Source organism: Nipponia nippon, unplaced genomic scaffold (assembly GCF_047370975.1).
Source record: "Nipponia nippon isolate SJK-2023a ecotype South Korea unplaced genomic scaffold, ASM4737097v1 scaffold_15, whole genome shotgun sequence".
NCBI lineage: Eukaryota > Metazoa > Chordata > Aves > Pelecaniformes > Threskiornithidae > Nipponia > Nipponia nippon.
In genome coordinates, this window is record NW_028262331.1 from 74,036 (window position 1) to 95,542 (window position 21,507).

Here is a 21,507-nt window from a genome sequence, read left to right on the forward strand (position 1 = left end):
TGAGCACAGCCCACGTCTTTCCCCGGCAGCCCCGCGGTGCCGAGGCATTTTGCCAAAGCTTCCCCCTTCCCCACCCCTAGCCCTTTCCTGCGTCGCGCAGGATGGCGGAGAGACCCCCCAGCCGCCCCAGGGTGGCCTGGGAGGAGAAGAGGGCTCCCCAGGAGAGCAGCTCTCCATCGCAGCCCTATGAGGTGTGCGTGCCCCAGCCGCTGCAGAGAAGTAAGTGAGGGGCCCCGCCGGGCTGGGCAGGGCCTGCACCCTGATCGACGCCAGGGTCCTGTTTCCCGGGCACAGCGGCAGTGGGGGTCCCACGGGCGGGGAGCACGGCACTGGTGGAATGCTGCTCGGGGCTGGGAGCTGGCCCCAGCACAGCCTCCCCCAGGGCGGGATGGGGCTCCTGCTCCAGGCTATGGGGCAGCAAGAGGCAGCTGGCCTGGAGGGAGGCAGCAGTGGTGGGGGACGGGCACCTTTCCAGCCTGTCTGCAAGCGAGTTCCTAAGCCCGGTGCACTTGTGCCTTTCTGTGCCGCACTGCGCTCCAACATCGCAGCCCATCTGCCGGGCACCCTCCAGGCCAGACACCCATGGGGAGACTGCGCCAGGGGAGTGGGCATGGGGCCGGATGGAGGGCAGAGCTCCTCCGTCTCCTTGCATTTGCCTTCAGCCCCTCTCTACAGCCCTCCCTGCTCTCCTCCTTTACTAGGTGCCCCCGCTGGTGCATCCAGCTGGCAATCTCTGTACCGAGAGGAAAAAGAAGCCGTAGAGCTCATCCAGGCTTTTCTGAAGAGCTCAGAAAAGGTAAGCGTGGCTATTTCCATGGTAGCTGTGCCTGCGTCTCCTGACGGTGGCACCGGCTCTGCTGCCTGCTGCCGGGGCTGCTGGGGGGCTGGTGGCTGGGCAGAGCTGCTCCCCCCAGGTCTCCTGCACAGCACTGCAGCCCCAGGGCTCCAGTGCTGCTGGCCATGTGTCTACCCTCTCACGCTCCCCGTTTGTCTCTCTGTCCCCTGGCTGCCAGGAGGAGGCCCAGAAGATACAGTTCCTAGAGACCATCTGCACCCTGTGCGAAGCTGCCAGGCGCAAGGGCTTGTCACAGGGCCTGAATGCGTTCTGCCACAGCTTTGAGTTGGCAGAGAATATCAAGGTGAGGGGACACCCGGCATGTCTGGGGACGGGGGCAAGGTCCCCAGGCACCGGCACAGTGTGCGGGCAGTGCACGGGCAGGGGTAGGGCAGGGACAAGTGTGAGTGGACGCAGAGCTGCCCTGAGGGGACTCGGGTGCCGCTGAGAAGCCCTGCCAGCAGAGACCCCATCACCGGGAGTGGCAGGGGGCACGCTGGGGTTGGTGCTGGGGCAGGGGCAGAGGGTCTCCACCAGCCCCACCACCTGGTGCTGGGTCTGCTGGCACTGGCTGCTGGTGGCTGCCAGGTGCCATGCCGGTTGTGCTCTGCAGGTGCTGATGGAAGAGGAGCCCGGGGACCACCTGCACACAGCGGTGCGGCAGCAAGCCATGCTTGCCATCGCCACCTTGAGGTAGCTGCCCAGCCCCTGGTTTGGCTGGCACCTCTCCCCGTCCCCCATCCAGGCAGAGTCCAGTAGTGCCGTCAGAGGGACTCTGCTCTGCCCTGCTCGCGGCTTGTTGGGAGGGCGTAGGGGAGGCCAGAGGGATCCTGCAGCTGCCTGCCATGCCTCGGCTCTTCCCCAAAGCGGGAGGCGGGAGGCAGGAGGCGGGAGGCTTGCCTGCCAGGACTGTCCTTTGGCCCAGGCCATGTTGGGGAGGGAGGAGGTGCCTCCTGGCAGGGCTCCCTGCACATCCTCCATCCCTCTCGGGGACCCCTGCTCCAGAGGCGCGTGGCCACCTGCCCAAGGCATCGAGGCGCCCAGCACCAGTGTCCAACAGGCCCCTCTCTCTCTTTGCAGCAAAGTGGAGATGGTGCTGGAGGGCCAAAAGAAAAGCCTCTTACAGGCCTGCTTCAGGAGTGTCTTCTTGCTTCCTCCAAAAACGGACATGCAGGACCTGGACACTGCTCTCTACTTTAACGTAAGTGCTGGCTGAGCGGCAGGAGTCCCTAGTCCCTCTGGGCTGCTCCCTGGCCGCCGTGTGCTGAGAGACACCCGGAGATCCAAGGCAGGGCAGTGTCTTGGCTTTGCTTTCCCACCCTCCTCCCTTCACCCGCAGTCCTTGACGTGGGGAGTTCAGATCCATCTCCAGGGTGAGAGGGACTGCAGAAAGACTGCCACAACCCTTTGTCCTTCTTGCAGACCCTGGATACCATGGATACCATGCTGTGGACGCTGGTGCTCAGCTCTCCTGCCTCTGGCTTCACGCAGCTACAGACAATCTTACAGGTGTGGCATTGGCAAAGAGTGGGGTGCGCAGGGGCTGTTCCTGACGCTGGAGGGACGGGAGTGTCCACTCTCGAGTGGATGGTCCCCACCCCAGTGCCACGCACAGAGCACATTGCAGGGAGGGTGCCCAGCTCCCTGGGGGAGCCAGGGCTGGCCCACCATGCTCTTCTGGCAGCCCCGTGTCCCCTGGCTGCACTCAATGTCGCTTCCCCTCTGCAGCCTCCTCCTGTGTCACGGCAAAGCCTTGCCCATGGCACTTCTGGGCCAGCTCCGTCCCCAGAGCTTTCCTTGCACCAAAGCGGTGGCAGACATTTGACCCCTCTCCTTAGGCACCTCAGCGGTGGCAGCTGGTGCTGCTCTTCCCCTGCCTCACCGTCCCTCGTGCTTTCCTCCCCAGATCTGACTGGGGCAGAGAGCCACTGAGACCTGCCTGTCCTGCACAGGCAGCCCAGCCCTGAAGCTCTGTACTCCTGGCTTCCCAGGGGGCCATATCCCCATTGCCCCACTGCAGACCCTGCAGGCAGGCTCCTGCCCAAGAGCCCAGCCTTCACTGGAGAGGGGACACAGGGCTGTGTTGTGGGGGAGGGCACGGAAGGGAGCAGGCACTGCCCTGGGGGTGGCATCTGCCCACCTGCCTGGCCACAAGGGCTGCGTGAGTCCAGCCAGGGCTTCAGCAGTGCTGCTTCTGCTGGCGAGGGCACCAGCTCCCAGGGCACGTGAGCACTTTCTCTCCTCCCAGATGCTGCTGACCTTCGTCAACTGCCAGAACGCAGCTGCGTGTGAGAGGGCTGTGGGGAGGATTGGGAGGCTGAGCGATTTGCTGGCCAGCTCTTCCTCAGTGGAGGTAAGGAGCCAGGCAGCCTCCAGCCAGGCTGTCTCCCCTTGCCTGCACACCAGAGCAGCCTGCAGCTCAGAGATGCCTGCGAGGCAAGCCTGGGCAGCGACTGAGGCATTCAGCAAGGCTCTGCCCTGGAGCCAGGGTCTTGCTTTCTTTCTTTTTCCCATGCTCTTCTCTCCCCAGCTGGCTGCTTTGGGAGGGCCCTCCAAAGCTCTGACTCCCCGGGGATCCTTCCCCGTGCAGACTCTTGGGTCGCAGCTGCTGCCCCTCAGCCCTTCTACCTGTCCTGCCTCCCTCGCCCAGGTCCGGAGCACCTTTGTAGGAGACGATGACAGCCGTGCCTGCCAGACAGAGATCCGTATCCCCATCCTGGGACAGCTGCTGGGGCGTCTCATCCTTTGCCGCACTTGCACGAACTGGGAGATCAGCTGGGGGGCTTTGGATGCTCTTCATCGCCTCTTCAGGTTCATCCTGTGGCAAAAACGTAAGTGAAGCTGTGGTGGGCTGTGTCCCTCCACACACAGGCGTCTCCTCAGATGCGTGCTTGTTTCCCTGAGTGTTGCAACGGACCGTTCTTGTGCCTGCTGGAGGCTGTCCAGGAAAGCCTGCCAGCTTCTCTGTCCCTCGCATCTCAGTTATTCCAACAACGTGTGAGTTGTGTGACTGCGTGCAGAGTTCTAGTTCCTTTGAGCTTCCCAGGCCGTGAGCGTTTGCACACATACGCTTGAGGCAGGTGTCTCTCATCCTTCTCCATCGTCCCTGAGGTCCCTCTTGTTCCCTTCACCTGTCGTCACCCTTTGCTTTATACCCCTGCCCACCACCTCCTCCCCTGACTGTGGGTCGGAACCCCCCTCCTCAGCCATTCCTAGTTCAAAGCTCTTTGCACCATTTGCTAAGCTTGTTGGCAAAGATGCTTTGACCTAATTGATCACTTGTCTGTGATCCCCTCCTGTTTAGGCACGATGCTGCCAGAGGATAATCCAGAGCATCCGCGGCGTCAAAGGGAATGGAAAGCTGAGAACACCACCTGGCTTTCTTCGCCCAGCACCAGCAACATAACAATGGTAATGAGCTCCTCCCTTGCTGGGCCTCTTGTGCCCAGAGATCCAGAATCAGTGGGGCTGGCATGGCCTCACTGTCCCTGGTGAGAGGGTTGCTGCTGTCCCCGAGCAGGGACTAGAAGGGGCTGCACTCCCAAGTGTCCCAGCATCAGCTCCAGCCCGCCTGGCCACCAGCAACCCCTGGTTCTCTGTAGGGCCGGCACGCTGGGCTCACGACCCCAACCCTCCTCCCTCACCCTGAGGGCCCTCTCTTCTCCTCCTCCACCACGCAGTACTGCAGCCCCTGCTTCCAGCTTTCCTGCGGGCACCGCTGCCAGCACTGCTGGGCCATGTCTTGCCAGAGCTGCTCTCACTGCTCAGCTAAGCAGCACCATCAGGGCGCTCGGTGTGCCATGTCTTCCCCGCCTTCCTTCCTCCCATAGGCGTTTGGAAAATACCTGCAGCCTTCTGAGAAGAGAGACGTCGTCCTCGTGGCCATTGAGGCCATGAGAGACTCCAGCGTCTATGACAAGGAGGAAGCGAGCAGCATCCTGGATGTGGCTGGGAGAGAGCCTGCCTCCTGGCTGACAGAGGTAAGCGGCCTGTGGCTGCCCTGCCCTGAAGCCCTTTCAGGCACTGTTCCTCCCTCCCTCCCTGATGCAGGTGCCTCAGGCACCTTGAAGCCATCTGAAGCCAGCAGAGCAGGATGGGAAGAGCAGCAGTTTGAGAGGCAGCTGAGGAAATGGCTGCATTCCAGTGGCAGCACCATCCTCACCTGTGTGCCCTCCAGGTGCCAAGCATCGTGAGGTGCATCTATGAAAACACGGCATGCATCCGCACGGCGTCAGCCCGGCACAGACTGGACTTGCTGCTTCTCCTGATGACGGAGCAGTGCCCCAGGGAAGTGGTCGCGAGCCTGCTGAAGCTCTCTCCATCGTGTGACAGGTACTGACCCCAGCAGCCCCCGGGGGCTTGTGCCGTGTGGGGAGAGGGGCCTGGAGACTTTCTGGCTGCCGGAGCCACGGGAAAGCGCAGGACACCCCCAAGGAGCAGGGCCCTCCAGCCCACGCCACTTTCCAGCCCTGGTGGATGTGCCAGGCCCGCAGTAGCCAAAGCTGGCCAAGGCAGCCCAGAGCCCTGCCACGAGGTTCCTCTGGGCCCCACGGGGAAGACTATCTCAGCCCCCTCCTCCTTGCCCAGGCAGGGACCTGGGCACTCCAAGCGAGGGGTCGGGAAGGGCCAGGACAGCCTGGGTCCTGTGGGGCTGGCCCGGGCACAGTGTGGTGGCCGAGGCAGCCCTGCTGACAGAGCGCTCTGGGCCTGCAGTGCTGCTCTGGCCATGTGGGACGTGATGCTTTCCCAGCTCCACACCCTGAAGAAGGTCTTGAGGGAGCTGCTCAGCCAGCTCCAGGACCAGCGGCTGCGCAGGGTGTTCAGCTCCAGCACAGAGGACGCCTGCATCCATCACTTGGCTGTGAGTGACCAGAGCAGTCCTTGCTCACCCTCGGGGCTGTGCCTGCCTCTTCAGGCAAACAGGCACGGCCCTCTCCCCTCCCATCTGCCCCAAACAGTCGCCTTCTCCAGGACATAGGGACACAGCCCCTTAGGGCCAGCAGGGACCCGCCCAGCAGCAGGTTCCCCTGCGCCAGCCATGCAGGGCCACTCCACGCTGCTTGGGCCCCGGTGCACAAACACGAAGCCCAGGCAGCCCCTGCCTGCCCAGGCAGCTCTCTGCTTCTCCCCTGCCTGCACCCCTCTGCCCTGCTCTGCAGACTGGAAGCCTGGGGCAGGGCAAGGGCTGGGTCAGGGGCAGAGACGTGGCCTTTGCACAGGCTGAGCAGGCTGCAAGGTTGGGGGCAGGAGACATTCGTCACCACTCGCGTGTCGTGCCTCCTTTGTGCCCGCTCTTGCTGTTGCATCGCTCCTCAGAGGCGTGAGAGCAAGAGGCTGCCGATGCTCAGAGGACAGGAGGAGCCGGCACAGGCAACCATGTGGTGTGTGGCGAGGCGCAGGGCGCGGGGAAGCCAAGCGGCCCTCCACGGGCAGAGCTGCCCCTGGGTCGGGCTGTCTGGCCCCAGTGCCCTTGCCCTGAGGTGCCAGTGGGAAGCAGGAGCCACACGGAGCAGGGAGCCCAGTGGGCTCTGCCAGTCTCTCACTGCCGCCTTTGTTTCAGCTGCTGGCCTCCAGCGACATTGAATCGGAGGAGTTTGCTAGCCTCTACAAAGTCCAGAGGTACCTGAGGCGTCCAAGCCTGGTGCTGCTCTCGCTGGTGCTCAGAGGCCTCATCACGCTGTCGCAGAGACCCGAGACGGTGAGCAGGGCCTGGTCAAGTGAAGCCATGTTGGCAGCCTGGGGCTGGGGAAGTGGGTAACGCGGTGGCTTGGCCTGCCCTGGGAGTCAGGAGGTGGGGTGACAGCTCCAAATGCCCCTGCTGTCCCCTTCACGGGCCCCAGGCTCCTTCAGGCTTGGACCTTGCCGCTGCAGCGCAAGGAGAAAAGCTCCCTCACCAGCAGCTCTCGCTCCTGGCTCATCCCTGTGGTGCCAGGCAGGAATTTCTGCTCCGCACCGAGGCAGCCAGCGCCAAGGTGCCTCAGTCGAGGGAGCCCTGTCCCCAGAAGAAGCGTTCTGCTGAGAGAGGGGGATGAGCCAGAGCCCAGGGTACAGCTGATGCTAGGGGCTGACTCTGGGGCTGGGGCAGTGGGCCTCTGTCATGACGGGGTCACCGCCTGCTCATTGCCAGCTTGGAGATGGCTGCCCTTCCCCGCACCCTGCGGTGCACGAGACGTGGGGGTCCGCAGAGTGCTGCCATGGAGGGGCCTGGTGGTGGCTGCCTGGGGAGCTTTCCAGGCCCGGAGGGTTACCAAGCCTTCTGCCCCTTTGGTTTGGGATTCCTGTGCCACCTGCCAGGAAGGCGGAGAGGAGGCTGGTGCTTAGTGGCCAGAGCATTTTTGCCAGGGTGGTCTTTCACCGCTTCACAAGAAGAAAATTCTGTGCTTCCTACAGGCAAGAAAAATGCTGGTCCTGCTGCCGGACATCATGGAGACCCAGCAGAATGCCAACACTGACAACAAGATGAAGGCCCTGCTTGTCTTCAGAAATGTGATGGGTCATATGACGAGGGAGGAGGCCAGCCTGACCGCTCTGCAGCTGGTGGAGAAGCTCCTGCCGCTCTTTGATGATGTAAGGCTGCTGTGATGTAAGCCACGCTGACGCCCTTGCTCAGGGAGCGGCTGTTGCTGACGTCCTCCTGTTCTCCTCCCTGCCAGGAGTCCAGCCAGCTGCGAGAGCTCTCCATCTGCCTCTTCAAAGAGGTGCTACAGATGGTGGTGGGGAACGACAAGCGGCAGGTGAAGGAGAGCGTGCGGAGAAGCCTGCTCCCCCTCTTCTTCCGCATGAGTGACGAGAGCGAGAGCGTGGCCAAGGTAGAGATTTCAAACGTGACCAGTGATGCGGGGAAGGGCGTGCTGCCAGCACAGGGGTGGGCTGGGCATCAGGGAGGGGCAAGGGCTGCTGGCAGTTGGCCTCTTGGCGTCTGTCTCACCCCAGGCTCCAACTGCCCGAGTCACTGAGGACAGGGCAGAGCTGCCCTCCTTCCCTGCCCCAGTCCCACCACTGCTGCAGAGGATGGAGATGTGGGGTCCCCTCCCATCCCTGCTCCCCACAGTCCTGCCCCTGCAGGTGTTGGAGGCCAGGGCTTTGAGCCCCAATCCCTGTCCCCCTCTGCAGGCCTCTCAGGAAGCCCTCCTCATCGCTGCAAAGCTGCTGAAGTGGAGGCAGCTCAAGCACCTGGCCCAGACACAGCAGACCTGGAGAATTGGGGAGTGCTTGGTGAGGACAACCCCCAGGCCCAGGGCCCGGGCTGGACAAGGGGTGCCCCTGTGCAGCTGTGCCTGGCCTGCCCTGCTCCAGCCCAGAGCCCGCAGCCTGGAGCTGCATCCTCCTTCCCTGCCCCCAGGCACAGAGTCCCCCAAGGGCTCTTCTCCAGGCCCCTCTCCCCTCCCCACCCTCAAGATGTCGAACGAGACCCTAGCCCAGCCGGGCCCTGGCAGTGGGACAGAGGGCTCTCAGGACCTCCAGACCTGCCTCTGCCTGGGACTCTCTCTGAACCTCAGCCCCACAGGGCTCCTGGCTGGGAGATGGGAAGGGCCTGAGGTGGGAGGGGGACCGGGGGTGCTGGGAGGAGGGACCGGTCCGGCCGAGAGTGGGGAGGGCCTGTGCCAGCCCCATGCCCTTGTGCTCTCTCCAGCTGGTGCAGGACAGGAGCAGAGTTGAAGACTATCTGAGTCAGAGCCTGCCGTACTTGAAGGATGCTCAGGTCCCCTTGCGAGAGGCGGCCGTGAGGTTCATTGGTGAGCCACAGCCCCTGGGGACCCTCCTTTGGCAGCCTGGCCCCAGTGCCAGCCGCTGCACTGGCAGCAAGGGGCAGCCGTGTGGCTGCCAGAGCCCCGGCTGCCCCGGGCAGGGCCTGGGCAGCCAGGGGCTCTGGGCCTCCCTCTCCCAGCCCTGCCCACGCAGGTGGGCTTGGTGGCCGCCCTGCTCAGTCCCACCCCGCCTCGGGTCCCGTCCTTCCCTGGGGTCACCCTGCTGAGGGGGAGGAGGGTGTGCAGCCAAACCGGCAGAGCCGGGAGCTGTGCTGCTGGGAGCACGCTGGGGAGCGGGAGGTCTGACGCAGCTCTGTGCCTAGGGCTTGCTGCGCGGCACCGGAGGGACCAAAGCGAGGAGGAGCTGGCTGAGCTCTGCAGCGGTGAGCAGGGGCAGTGCTGTGTGTGGCGGGGCTGGTGGGGCAGGGGCCCCAGCCTGGGCAGGGTGCTGCCATGCCTTGCCCTGCTGCAGGGAAACGCTTCAAGGGCAGGGGAACATCTCAGGGGCATTTGGGGCATTCCTGAGCAGCAGCTTCCAGCTGATGCCTTTGTCCCACCTGCTCCTCCTGGCCAGGGAAAGGGATGGGTGGGGCTGGCATGGCCTGGAGGGGATGCCTGGGGGTCTCTGCAGATCGGTGGGCTTCAGCTCTGTTCTCTTTCCTCCTCTTGCAGCCCTACAGCTTTTGGAGAAAGATGACGAACTCTCGGTCTCGTCCCTGGCAATTCAGACCGTGCTCCTCCTGAGATCTCCCAGGAAGCAGCCAAAACGGGGATGGGCCCCGTGGGCGCTCTGCTGCTGGCCCTGCAAAGCCCGGCAAAAGTGAAGCTGTCTTCAAGAAAATGGCTCTGTTGGATTAAAGCTGAAAGCACAAGCCCAAGACCATGGTGTCCTTCACACGGGAAGCACCCTGAGCGTGCTGAGCAGACAGCGCTGTTCCGGGGCTCTGCCGCTGTGTGTAGGACAGCTCACCCCTCAGCCCACCGTGGCCCCATCATTGTTTTAGAATTTCACCCCTCTGTTGGGCTTCCCTCCAAAAGAACTCACGTTTGTTCACCTCCTGTGGAAGTCTCTTGCTGTCAGCAGGCAAAAGGGAAAAGGCAGAGCCCGAAGGACCCAGGATTGCCCTGAGAGCTGCCTGACGCCCAGGCTTTCCAGCAGCCCGCGGCAGCACAGCACACACTCACGCAGGGCGTCCTTGCCACAAAGCCCCAGCTGCCCTGCTGGACTGCCACACCTGGAGGTTTTATCCTGCTGTTCAGACGCGGCCACCTCTGGCATGCCCTGGGCTTGCACATCCTTGTTTGGGAGCCGGGGGAGAAGTTTCCCTGTGGAGAGGGAGCAGCTGTGCCCCCAGGGGCACCCTGCCCCACCTCCTCTGGGCTGCTGAGGCCGGGCTCCCAGCCCTTTGGGCAGCTGGGCTGCTCTGGCCTTCTCCCACCACAGCAGCAGCAGCAGCTGTCCTCTGCCCCGACACTTCGCTCTCGCCAGTGCGACAGTATTGGCCAGACCCCAAATCCTGCTGTTATCCCAGCAGCTGCCAGGGCTGAGCAGAGCACGGCGTCCACAGGACAGGGCCAGGCCGTGCCCGGTGCCATCAGCCAGGCTCCCCACAGCCACCTCCCCAAGGGCTGGGAGGAGGGAGGACATCAAATGCCCAGCAGGAGAGAGCTCCTCACCACCCCTGGCCAGCAGCTCCCCTCTCTGGGGCCAAGCCCAGGCCGTCCCCGCGAGTCCCTGGGAAACCTCTCCGCTCTCCAGGGCTGGGCTGGGGGTCCCCTCCCTGCTGCCAGCCTGCCTGGTGCAGGGCTCTGCCCTAAGCGGGGCTCTCCCGCTGCAGGCAGCAGAGCCCTGCTCCGCACCCAGCGCCCTGCGATACAGGGGCATGGTGCTGCAGGACAGATGTGGGCGGCCTGCAGCCACAGCCCGGCTGCACCCCCCTGCAGCCATCTTGTTCAGGGTCCCAGTGCTCAGTCTATATTTCTGGCCTCATCCTGCCCTGAGAGGAGTCAGAGCTGTGCTGCAGGGGCTGCGTCCCCTCCATCACGCAGCCGGGATGGGCCACAAGAAGGGCAGCCCCATCTCCAGCCACCCTGTGAGTCACTGGCCCCTCTGGCAGGGTCACAGCAGCCGTCGCTGTCGCATCGCACAGCCCCGTGCCGCTGCTGCCAGAGCCCTCAGGCCTCCCGCAGTGTCGTCCGTCCTCGGGGCTCAGAGGCGAGGCCCCGCGCCAGGACACGGCCCCTGCGCCCCTTCTGTCTTTCAGGGCTGAGCTCCGGAGCTGTGCTGCAGGAGATGCCTGAGCACCGCAGGGATGGTCCCTCCTGGCAGCCCAAGGCTGGCAGCCTGGCCCGGGTGAGCCAGGAGACAGAGCTGCCAAGCGATAATAGAAGTTTATCAAGTTTTCAATCATTTTCTTTTACAGAGAGGAGCTGGAAGGAACCGGAAGATGTGCCGATCTACCAAGTCCATCCAAACTCCCTGTCAGATGTAGAGGAAGAGGCCGAGATGGGCAGTGCCCACGAGAAGAGGCTTCCTCCTGCTGAGGCAGACCGAGAGGCGTAACGAGTTTTATCTGTTCTCAGGCACAAGCGACTTCAAGGCAAAAGGCTTCAAGGACCTTGAATCTGAAGACTGACTATCCAGCATCTCTAAATCGACTCCATCCTGGGAATGCCCGACTTGGGCCATGGGCGCCGCCGGAAGACTTCCGCCGAGGCCCGACAGCTCAGACACTGTCTTTTGCAGGAAGAGACGAGAGAATTTGACTAATGAGCGTAAAACCTGCAGAGGCTGAAATCCACCTTCATGTCAAATTGAAGATGCTCAAGCATCCTAGTCAAAAAGAGATTATGGTGAGCCTAGAGAAAAGCCTCAAACTCTTGTTCTGTTTCACACTTGGATTTCTGTTTGAGACTGGAAGGACTGCTAAGCCTTACCAGGCCTGACTGCCCCGGGCGGGAGAAGGAGGAGGCCACAGGCAGGGGGAGAAGCAGTAAAGCGTAATGCTGAATGGGCCTGAGATCCAGGGTGCAGGCATGCTGCATAGCAGTGATAGAATGTGCCGGAATGCAAACACATTTACTTCCACTAATTTGCTTTTGTTGTCCTCTTCCCGACATCGGTGAATACGCGGCCTGAGCACAGCATCTCCTTTTTCCCATGCAAATGTATTGAAGTTCTTAGTTAGGTCACTGACAAAATTCAACAGCTGCTGAAGAAGAAAACGGAAGCAACACCAGTTAGAATAGCACAAGATCCTTTGAAATGTGCTCTGTGTGTTTTCAGAACCTAAATCGTAACAATACAACACGAGAGACATCCTGTTTGCTTCTATTGTGAAATGCAACGTCCGTGACAGTTCAGCAAAGAGATTAAATGTCTCATGAGATTTCCCTGGAGAAAAAGAGGTAATTCTCCATAGTTCAGACAAAAGGAAGGCTCAAATTTCAGATGATACTTTATTACTCATCGGTCTGTCACAGGAAGGATCATAATTGCCAATCAGCTGCTTCCAGAACAGCAGGGAATGACACGAGCCACTTGGCAGCAGAGATGCTGCCACAACAAAGCCATTGTTGCATTTTGTCAGAGAAACTGTTGCTGCAATGCAGGGCACTCGAGTGTCTTACTGGTGTGAGAAGCTGCAGGACAGCAGGCCTGCTCCCTTCCCTTGTCCCAGCCGCGAGCAGAGGAAAGGCAAGGAACACGTCTTTTCCTTCGCACTGTCTCAGCCATTAAATGTTACGGGCTCGTACATTGCAGGCTCTTCAGGAGGACGCAGCTCAGAAGGCGCCAGCAGACGCAGGTCCCTGCCTTCGTCATGCTGGGAAGATGAACTTGGAGGGGAGGGGAACGTAGCAAAGTCTGGCTGGAGCTAGACGTCCTCTGGACTTGCTGGGAGGTCCAGCTCAGCTCCAGCTGAGCTTTTCACACCACCTGTAAGGGGCCTTTCAGTCTTTTTCCTGTTGAAAACAACATTTTTGGTTTACCATCCTTAAAAACAAACAAACAAACAAAAAACCCCCAAACAACTTAAGGGGTGTCTCTTTTGTTAAGCCTTTCCCTCCCCACGAGGAGCTGGGGGGGCTGTTGTGGCCGGGCAGAACACGGGGAGCCCCCACATTCCCTCCTGGGAGACCCCTAAACAGAAATGGCCAGAGCCAGCAACCCCCGAGAGTCCTTAGCATCCAACAGACAGAAGGCACCATGGAGCTGCCGGCCCTGTGGCTCCCACTGTGCGGCCCCCAGGCCTCCCCAGCACCCCGGCTGCCTCAGCCCTTTGTCCTGCCCAAAGCCTTCTGCCCCAGAGGGACCGACCCCGACCCCTGCAGCCCAGGGACGCTCTCTGAGGAAGGAGCAGAGGTGACCGCTGGCCATCGCTCCCGGCTCTCTTTCAGGTGTTTACAATCCTCCTCACTAATCTTCGTTCCTTTCCCACACTCTCCATGCTACCTTTTTACAAATCTGGCTCAGGAAACCGTCTGGCACAGAGCTCGCGATGGTTTTCTCTCCAAGTCAGCTTTGTGACTCTGGTGTAAGCATGCCAAGAGGCCCACATCTTCACAGCACGTGCTCAGCTCCGCTTGCAGAAATAGCCCTGCGGTTCTGCACGTGCTACTGCCATGCGGGAAGCTAACCATGAAAATACCTGTTGGCAGGACTGCACAGGAGCTGCAGAACCTCATTTCATTTCTAGACAGCCTTCTCCGGAAAAGCAGCTGAACTTTCCACGGGACAGCTCTTGAACACAGGACTGGGAGGAAACAGAAGGGCTATGAAAGGAATTAACGATATTCTTAAAGACAAAGAGAGGGAATTAATCTTGTTTAGCCCTCTCCTTTTTGCACAGCAAAACCAAGGCCTGGTTTGGAGCAGCCGAATGGATGTACCTTTGTCAGTGGGAGACTGGCCTCTGCATACTGGAGACCTTGACTGTGGATGCTATCTTCTGCATGGGGGTGACCTTGACCTTGAACGGGGATAACCATGTGACCTTGACCTAGAGCCATAGTTACGACTCTTCCCTTTGCCTCTTCGTGGCTATGGTGGAGATCGCGAGTAGGAAGGAGAATGGGCACGACTCAATGACCGAGAGCAAGAGTGAGGGTGGGAAGAACTGGATCTTCACTTGGAACTTCTAGAGGAAGATGAAGCACTACAGGGAGACCTGGACCTTAAGAAAAACACAACACAAAAGAAATAAATGAAGTTATTGCAAAATAGTCACTCTCCCCCATTTTTTTCCTCCTGAATTTCGTGGTTTGTTGTTTTTTTTTTTTCCCTCTCCATATGCTTAGGTCAAAGCTTCTTTCAGCTGCTGACATAACGCTACTGCAAATTGAAGAACTTGATAACATGTCAAAGTTTCTGCTTACAGGACACAACAGCTGCTGCTTTGTTAGATGTAAAAACATACAGGAAGGGTAAGACTATTTCCACTCACTTCTACCAAATGAGCCACCAGAGCTGTGCATTGACTTCAGGTGCTGTAGACTGGCTTCTTCTGCTACGTCAACAAACACAGCTTTCACTACTCCACAGCTACGTGCAGTGCAAATCCGTTTTGTTGCAGTAAGATGCAAAAAGAGCAAGTCTTCATGGCTACAGCGCAGTATCAACCATCAAGAAAGCACAATTTAGCCTGAAGACAGTAAAGCTCAATTTTAAAATGCCACCTTAGTCTCTTCAACTTCACTGCTTCTTTGGCAACTTGTCCAGGATGCAAAAGACTTGCACTGCAATCCGACATACAGGACTATTTAACCAACACTTCTAGCCACATGTCCTAGCAAAATTTTGCACATACCTCTAGCTCTAAGCAAGGACAGTGACTGCACGTCAGGAAAAATCATACCTAAAAGCTGCTCAACTCAGCCTCTAGGAATTGGACTCAATGCCATTACTCTGGGAAAGATACCGACAGCATTACTAACAGAGTGCTCTTCAGACTCCTGCCCAAGTGATTTGGGGGGATAGAAAACATCAGCTACCCTGACTGTTTTCTTCACAAGTTTTTCTTTTGTTGTTTTTTAAAGAACCATTTCACATTATTCCGCAGGTGTCCATTAGCATCATTCCTCCTCTCAAGGTCCTTCACCAATTTAAGGTTTCCTTACAAACAAGTCTCATCTTTTAATTCCTAAGAAAAGTTCAACAATGCCAACAAAATACGAGCCACAGCCACCAGTTACCAGTCCAGGTTACAATCACCTTATCTCCTCCAAAGGGCTTTGAGGGAATGGTTACAATCCAAAGAGGCAGACACAGAACATCCAGCAGCAGCACCGATTCCGTTTCCAGCCTCTCGCGGCTGTCAGGAGATGAAGGATGTCATTGCAGAGAAGCTTTAGGAACAGAGACACCTGTTCCTTCACAACTGCTGCCAAATTATAACAGTCAGTCAACTGTCATCTCTGCCACAGTGGAGCGAGGAACCTACATAGGAAACTCCTGTCCCTGCTAATCCCTTGACTCTTCCAATCCATCTAACGACAGAGACGTGGAGTGCAAATGCTCCTGATTCTTCTAGGCAACCTGCTTCTCCATTACGAGCGTGTAAAGCAGTGACCTGGAAAACGAATGTCTATGCTGATTTTGAATCTTTTTATCTTCCGTCCATTCCGTACCAAAATCCTCCGTAAACTCATCGAGAATGGACTTTTTCTTTTCCCTGTTAAAGTAAGTTTGACCTTTTTTGCAATCATAGTTTGACCTTTATTACAAAAAGACACCAAGAAACAAAACATGGCCAACAGGAGAAATAGACTGCATGCAAAGGCAAAAGGTGAACATCCTGTTTAAGCAACACCAGTTTAGAATTCCTACAAGTTTTAGGGAAAGTTTTAGCATGACATTGGTCTTGTTTTAGTCTGGGATGTTTACCATACACAACAACAAAATGTACTGGAAACAATTTTTTATATGTCATTACGGTTTCCTCAGAATGTGTTCGTTTTTCAGAGTCCTCTTTTCAGTCACGTACTGGAGTTTTATTTCAAATCATCCTCCAGCAAGCACAGATCCCCTTTCTTAAAGCCAATGCAAATTAAGCCATTTCAAAATTAATTACCGCTTGTATTCTCCACAGCTATCTGTGCATACTCATTTCATTCTGAATCAGCTGTTGGAGAAGTTCTGTGTTATGGCCTCGTTTAACAGGTTACAAGTAGCAATAGGTTGAATTTCTGGAGAATACTTACAGTTCGCAGCCTGGTCTGCCACCTGCTGAGCGAACTGTACTGGCTCTCATGGCATGACCTATTGGAGAGGCGAGATGAAAAAGAAAAACAATCCCATTCAGTTTATCTGAAGATTATTCTTTTAAAGAAATTCTCCAGTTATCATTACTTACCAGCTGTGGGTCTTGATTGCCCTTGGCGGCCCAGAAGACTTGGTATTGCTGGTTGCCTTAGTACAGGAACCTGACAGCCCTTGTCAATCAATGCAAACAAACAGTTGGAAAATAAGCTCTACACAAGTACGAGGATCACTGCTGATGTTGAAATAACACTTACCTTCTCTTCCAACAAACTGCTGACTGACAGAGAGGAAGATTCAGAAAGTTCAGCAGCAGTCACCAGAGCAGCAGGAGGTGTAACAGTCAGGAGAGGTGGTGCAGGTGGTGGCGGTGGCGGCTGCTGCTGTTGTTGCTGCCGAACCTGCTTACGGAGCCTTTTTGTGTAGCCAGCTCCATTTCTGAAGTCATTCACAGCCTGGAGGCAGAAAAGCATTTGCAAAAAGGTAATATGAAACTTCAGTAGATGCAGGAACAAAAGCCTCCACGGAGTAAAATTACTTGTGTATTCCTGTAAATGCTCTCAATCCTCAAAGAAACCAACAAACAGATATACGAACACATCACGTTAAACACTGACATTAATGATGGGTAATGCAGAGCATCTGTATTTCAAGTACCTCAGTCTTAACACCAAACCTGACAGTGAGGCAAGCCTGTTAAATAAAAGCGTGACCTGAATTTTCCAGAATGTCTCTCCAGAGTTGTAAGCTTCTGTAACAACAGATAAGGTATTTGAAAAGTACATTTAGCCTTACTCAATTTAGCCTTGCTTAAGGAGATGTCAATTAATATTTTCTTCGCTTTCAGCTTTGTACAAATAGACTTTTCTTACAAACAGTTTACGTAAAAGTCATCGTGTTACCTGGCGTAGGAACTTATTGGCAAATCAAGCATCAGGAGAAACAGCTGCCTGATGACACGTTGGCCAGGGATGCTCCTCCGAGTCCAGTAATGCTGTTCTAACACCTGTGTCTAAGTAGAAGCATCAAAATAGGTTTTAGCCAAACTAAGGACATTTTGGGCATTCTAATCAGTTATAAAACCCCGTCTCTGATTAATGGGTGAAGACGGTCTTGAATTGAGAGCATGAAGCTATAAATGTTCAACAGTGTAAAAAATACATTGTATGCGGCAAATAACTCCACAGTTTTGGTATTTCACTGCTGTAACACTTGAGGATGCAGAGTAGGCTGTGTCTTGATGTGTCCACTAGTCTTTTTTCCACTAACTAGTACAGTGAGAAGTCACCAACCTCAAGGCTAATGAAGAAAACACATCTCAAAAAACCATCAGTGGGTTTGAGTTCTGAAGGTTTTAACCAGCTCACCCGTGCAGAAGACTGTGGATTAAATGCCTAACTCTCCGTCTGTTGCAGGCCACAGTAAGGCACCATGGTTGCCTCTATAGTTTTGTGTGAGAGAAAGGGCTGTGGACAAACTCAATGCCTTCGATAGCGAATACTGTAATCACCTGCGCACTGATGCACTCTTCTCAGACTCGTCCTTCTGCACGTCAAGAGCATGTAACTAGATACGTAAAAAGGGAAAAAAGCTTTCTGCCTTCTTTTTTCCTTGATACGCGAAGAGTCCTTTCCCATTCAGGGTATACTTAAGTATGACACAGAACTGGTAACAACGGAATTTCGTTATCTCCTATTCCTGCTTTCACAAGATCAGCTGTGATGTTTTGAACTAGCAGACACGGGAGTAACACTTATATTCGTCACAACAACTGTCTCCACAGCAGGGAATAACAACTGCGTCAGTCATTATCTCTTTACAAATGAGACATAACAACTCCTCTGGAACAGGATCATCTGAGGAGGAGGACGGCTCCTCTGGTCAAAAGGGAGGCTTCTGCTTCTTCCCTCTGGCATACGCTTCCCTGGAGGGGGGTGGGGAAGGACAAAGAAAAAAGTTAGAGATGGGTAAAGGAACGCTTTTCCAAGCTTTGGATTTTATCAAAGGAAGATAATAGATGGAATTCCTCTCCCTCCACATGAGCCTTCTAAAAGGTAGGCATTCAGTTTAAACTACTTTTCTATAGCCACAAGACTAGAAGAGGGAGATGGGAACAAGTTTCCTTCTGCAGAACTCTCCCATTCATTGGATCAGCTAAGAAACTAGCTCCGACTAGAACAATAATAGTTTTGACAGCTAGACATCGGGTGAAAGGAATCCCACCTCTCCTTTGCCAGAGGCTAAATGTAAATTGCAGGCTCAGGATAAAGTGAGTCTCCAAGGAATTACAGTTTAGAGATGGAAGAAGTCTATCTTACAGCTTCTACAAAAGGAGAGCCATGGCAGAAGGACAGAAGTGCTACCAAGTGCATTTTAAAACAGCCCCTCTTGTCAGCACACGGTAGCATTTTCTTAGTTTATCGCAAGAGGAAAACACCGGTCTGTTTCACCCATGGGATTTGGTAACAGTCAGAGGGGGAGGAAATCTCAGTCCAATGGCGATTTGTCAAATTTTGCAGGAAGCCTTTGAAACACAAACCAGAAGCCACACGAGCTTTCAAAGAGAACGACTCCACTGTAAACACGACTGAAATGTTTTGCAGAAAAAATGCCGATTCTTAGCACAGCACAAGTTTAACCAGCTCCCAGGGGCACGAACGGTAGGGCCACCCTATTTTAATCTCAGAAAGTATCACAGATGTTAAGGTTACGATACAATGGCAATGCTTCCTCCCCCGTCATTACAGGTGCTGGCCAACTCGGGTGCCTTGCCCCTCAGACATTTCGGCGTGGTTTGTCTCATTCGCTTTTTGGTCCGTCCCATTAATTCCATACTTACGCATTAATAGCTGGTATTGCATATCTTGCAGTGTTGGTCAGCATAGCGCCCTTTGTATGGGGATCTTTCACCTCCATCATGAAACTCCTTGGGATTCCTGTGCTCTTTTTAATTCTGGGAACAGATGCAAAATTTCTGTCCTGTTGAGAAAAGAAATGCAGACATATCTCACCTTAAGACCCACACTTCACACAATGACATTTCAATGATTATTTTAGGCAGCAAAAGCCTTTAATCCTCTCCTTTCACCGAGCGTAAGGGCTGCTCGACTAAAATACTGATTTTCCTAACTGAATATAGCCAGGATGTTCCAAAGGCTTGAGCAGTGTTTTGAACTCATGTGACATTCTTTGCCTTAACTTCAGGTTCCTTAAGGGTGAAATATCCCTTAGCTCACCCTCCACTCAGAGAAGAGGCACAAACCCGCTCCTCCTCCAAAGAGCAATTCAGAGCGAGAGCTTAATTCGGTGCTGTGAATCAGTCACTGGAGAAACTCATATTCACCGTCTCTATAGGAAGGGTGAATTCCTGCCTCCTGCATATACATTCAGTGACTAACCTTCAGTGGCATGAATACTCAACCAGAGGCTTGTGTAATTCAAACACGCAAACATTCAACAGATGGGGTCAACAGAAATATCTGGGTTTTATACGAAACACTAAAAACTCCCAACTCTCCTTAAAAAGAGGTCAAACCAGAAACGTTTCCAGTAACATTGCAATATATAAAGATATGCATGAAAGTTCAGAGAGGGAGAGCTATGGACATAATAAACGTCCATGACCTAGAAAAAAGAACATTTTCATTTATACTTCCAGGTTTCCCTTGAGTTTTGAAGGGCTTTGCAACATTGCCATATAACCTCTGTATTTCACCCCAAGAGAAACAATTCCTAATATGAGGATTCATCTCTCTGTTATGTAACTGCCAAGGGAAAAAAAATTAAGAAGTAAGTAACACCAGAAGTCCCCCGCAGTCTTACCCCATTTGTTGGGCAGTTCTTTATATAGTGGCCAGGTTTTCCGCAACGAAAGCAAGTCTATGATGGTGGAGGTGGACCCAAGGGTTCCTTCATGTAACTAAAGGTTTTTTGGGAAATAAAGAAAAAGGTATGCCTGTATCTCTCCTGTTAAAACAAACATCTCTACAATGTTTCCATAGTCTGCAAAGAACAGATTTGGCATTATCAGCACTTACTTGATTGGGTGATATTCATGTATCATCATGGCTTTGATTTTATCTTCTTCGGAGGCATCGGCTTCACAATTTAATTTCTGCAGTGAGAGAGGGAAGAAGTTACCAGTGGGAAGACATTTCTCTTTCTTGGCAAAGAACTCCAAGCTTTACTTTCAGAAGAAAGAAGCAGCTCCTTTGCATCAGGCCCTGCCTTCTCTAACCTTTGTAACTTTAAAGACCAGTAAGTTCATTGGCTAGCACTGCGCCTTTCACAAAGTGCTTTCCCAGACAAAGTTACACATGGTTAAGCACAAAATGCGAGCAGTTCCATAGCAAAACATGGCATTACAACAGTTTCAGAAGGTCACATCTGCTACCATGCCACACATACACATTGGCATATTCCTATCAACAACTGGGCACATTTACACAATTTGCACAGTCTGCCTTCAAACAAGTTCGATTGTGCTGTCCACTGTATATATACTACAATTTATGAAATTGTGCAACATTCACACAATGGATCTAGAACTACAATGACTAGAGATTCAAGAACAGCCATGTAATTCTCCATGCTCCAGAAATGCTTCCATTTTTGCTACTGCAAACCCCCCTGAAATGTCCATAACTTACAGCCAATTAAATTCTGATGTAAAAATTGTGTTACTTCCTTTCCAACGCAAAATTAACAAAACGTTCAAAAAACTGTAAACAGCTGCTGAAATGCTGCTGCTTTGTGTCTTGAAGATGATTTATACTGCAACATTACGTGGAGGCTGAGAAGGTACACCCCTTCTATCTTCCCAAACTGGCAACTCCTCCGTACAGGACAGTATCCAAATATACACACATTTTAAAGTTATAATAAAAACTTTGTAAATACTTTGCATCATTATTAAAAAGTACATTAAAGTTGTGTTCACATTACAACAGTTCTCCAGCTATAGATAACAGTATAAGATTTCAAACTACAAAGCAAATTTTTTTTTATTTGACCAGAAGATATCTATACCCTAATAAGCTGGCCCAGAGAAAGAGATGCAGAAGAGTCATCAATCTGTTCACAAAAAATTAAACACAGATTCAAGTTCTACAAGCCAAACACAGCAATACTTAACCTCTACTGTACTCTGAAAGGTGGCACGATAACCTCCGAGTGTCGCTGAAAGAGGCATTTCCAACCTAGTGTCACTTGTAGTTGTTCAAAACAAAGTCCAAGCCTATGACACCTTCAGAGTGCCTGCGTGCTTAACGAGAAGAAACTAAAACAGCCAAACCCGCTTGAGATTGACTTCTTGCTCCAGAATATCTCAGAGAGGGGCCCTTGTCAAATGCTCACAACTGCTTAAACGTCGAAGGGGTAAGGAAGCTGTCAAGTTTCAGCTAAAAAGGTCTTAAAAAAAACCCTGGAGTTTACTTGAGAAGGAAGCATCACTACAGGAAACTTCTTTTCAGTGGAGTTTGTCAATTAATCAGCTAATGTCTCATCATGTATACATGCACATGGTTATGCTTTTACGAACACAGCATAGTTGCCTGGCAAAATAAGTCTTTCCTTGGGTTACTTATTTATATTTTACCAGCAGCAGGACAGTGTTTTCAAACCTGAGGAAAAACGCTGCCCCTTTTCCAAAGGTACATTCAAAGCGG

The 21,507-nt window shown here is 54.2% G+C and overlaps 1 protein-coding gene and 1 long non-coding RNA gene across 3 annotated transcripts; one reads left to right on the top strand and one right to left on the bottom strand.

The window, feature by feature from the left end:
• Positions 1-101: 101 nt before the first annotated feature.
• Positions 102-9,407, top strand: LOC148056273 (uncharacterized). The gene is made up of 12 exons (XM_087752072.1): positions 102-219; positions 4,140-4,246; positions 4,666-4,815; positions 5,013-5,167; positions 5,549-5,696; positions 6,396-6,533; positions 7,226-7,402; positions 7,489-7,644; positions 7,949-8,050; positions 8,469-8,571; positions 8,907-8,966; positions 9,256-9,407. The coding sequence occupies exons 1-12, from the start codon at positions 102-104 to the stop codon at positions 9,405-9,407; spliced, it is 1,566 nt and encodes a 521-aa protein (XP_087608198.1).
• A 1,218-nt stretch (positions 9,408-10,625) lies between these two features.
• LOC148056274 (uncharacterized) lies at positions 10,626-19,948 on the bottom strand. Of its 2 annotated transcripts, XR_015703463.1 has the most exons (11): positions 19,879-19,948; positions 19,664-19,760; positions 18,681-18,820; positions 16,744-17,765; positions 16,099-16,296; positions 15,936-16,014; positions 15,784-15,841; positions 14,795-15,254; positions 13,474-13,757; positions 13,037-13,337; positions 10,626-12,546 (listed from the first exon to the last, which is right to left on the bottom strand). It is a non-coding gene; the product is annotated as an uncharacterized LOC148056274 (long non-coding RNA). The 2 variants fall into 2 exon arrangements; XR_015703462.1 differs by lacking the exon at positions 14,795-15,254.
• Between the last annotated feature and the right edge of the window lie 1,559 nt (positions 19,949-21,507).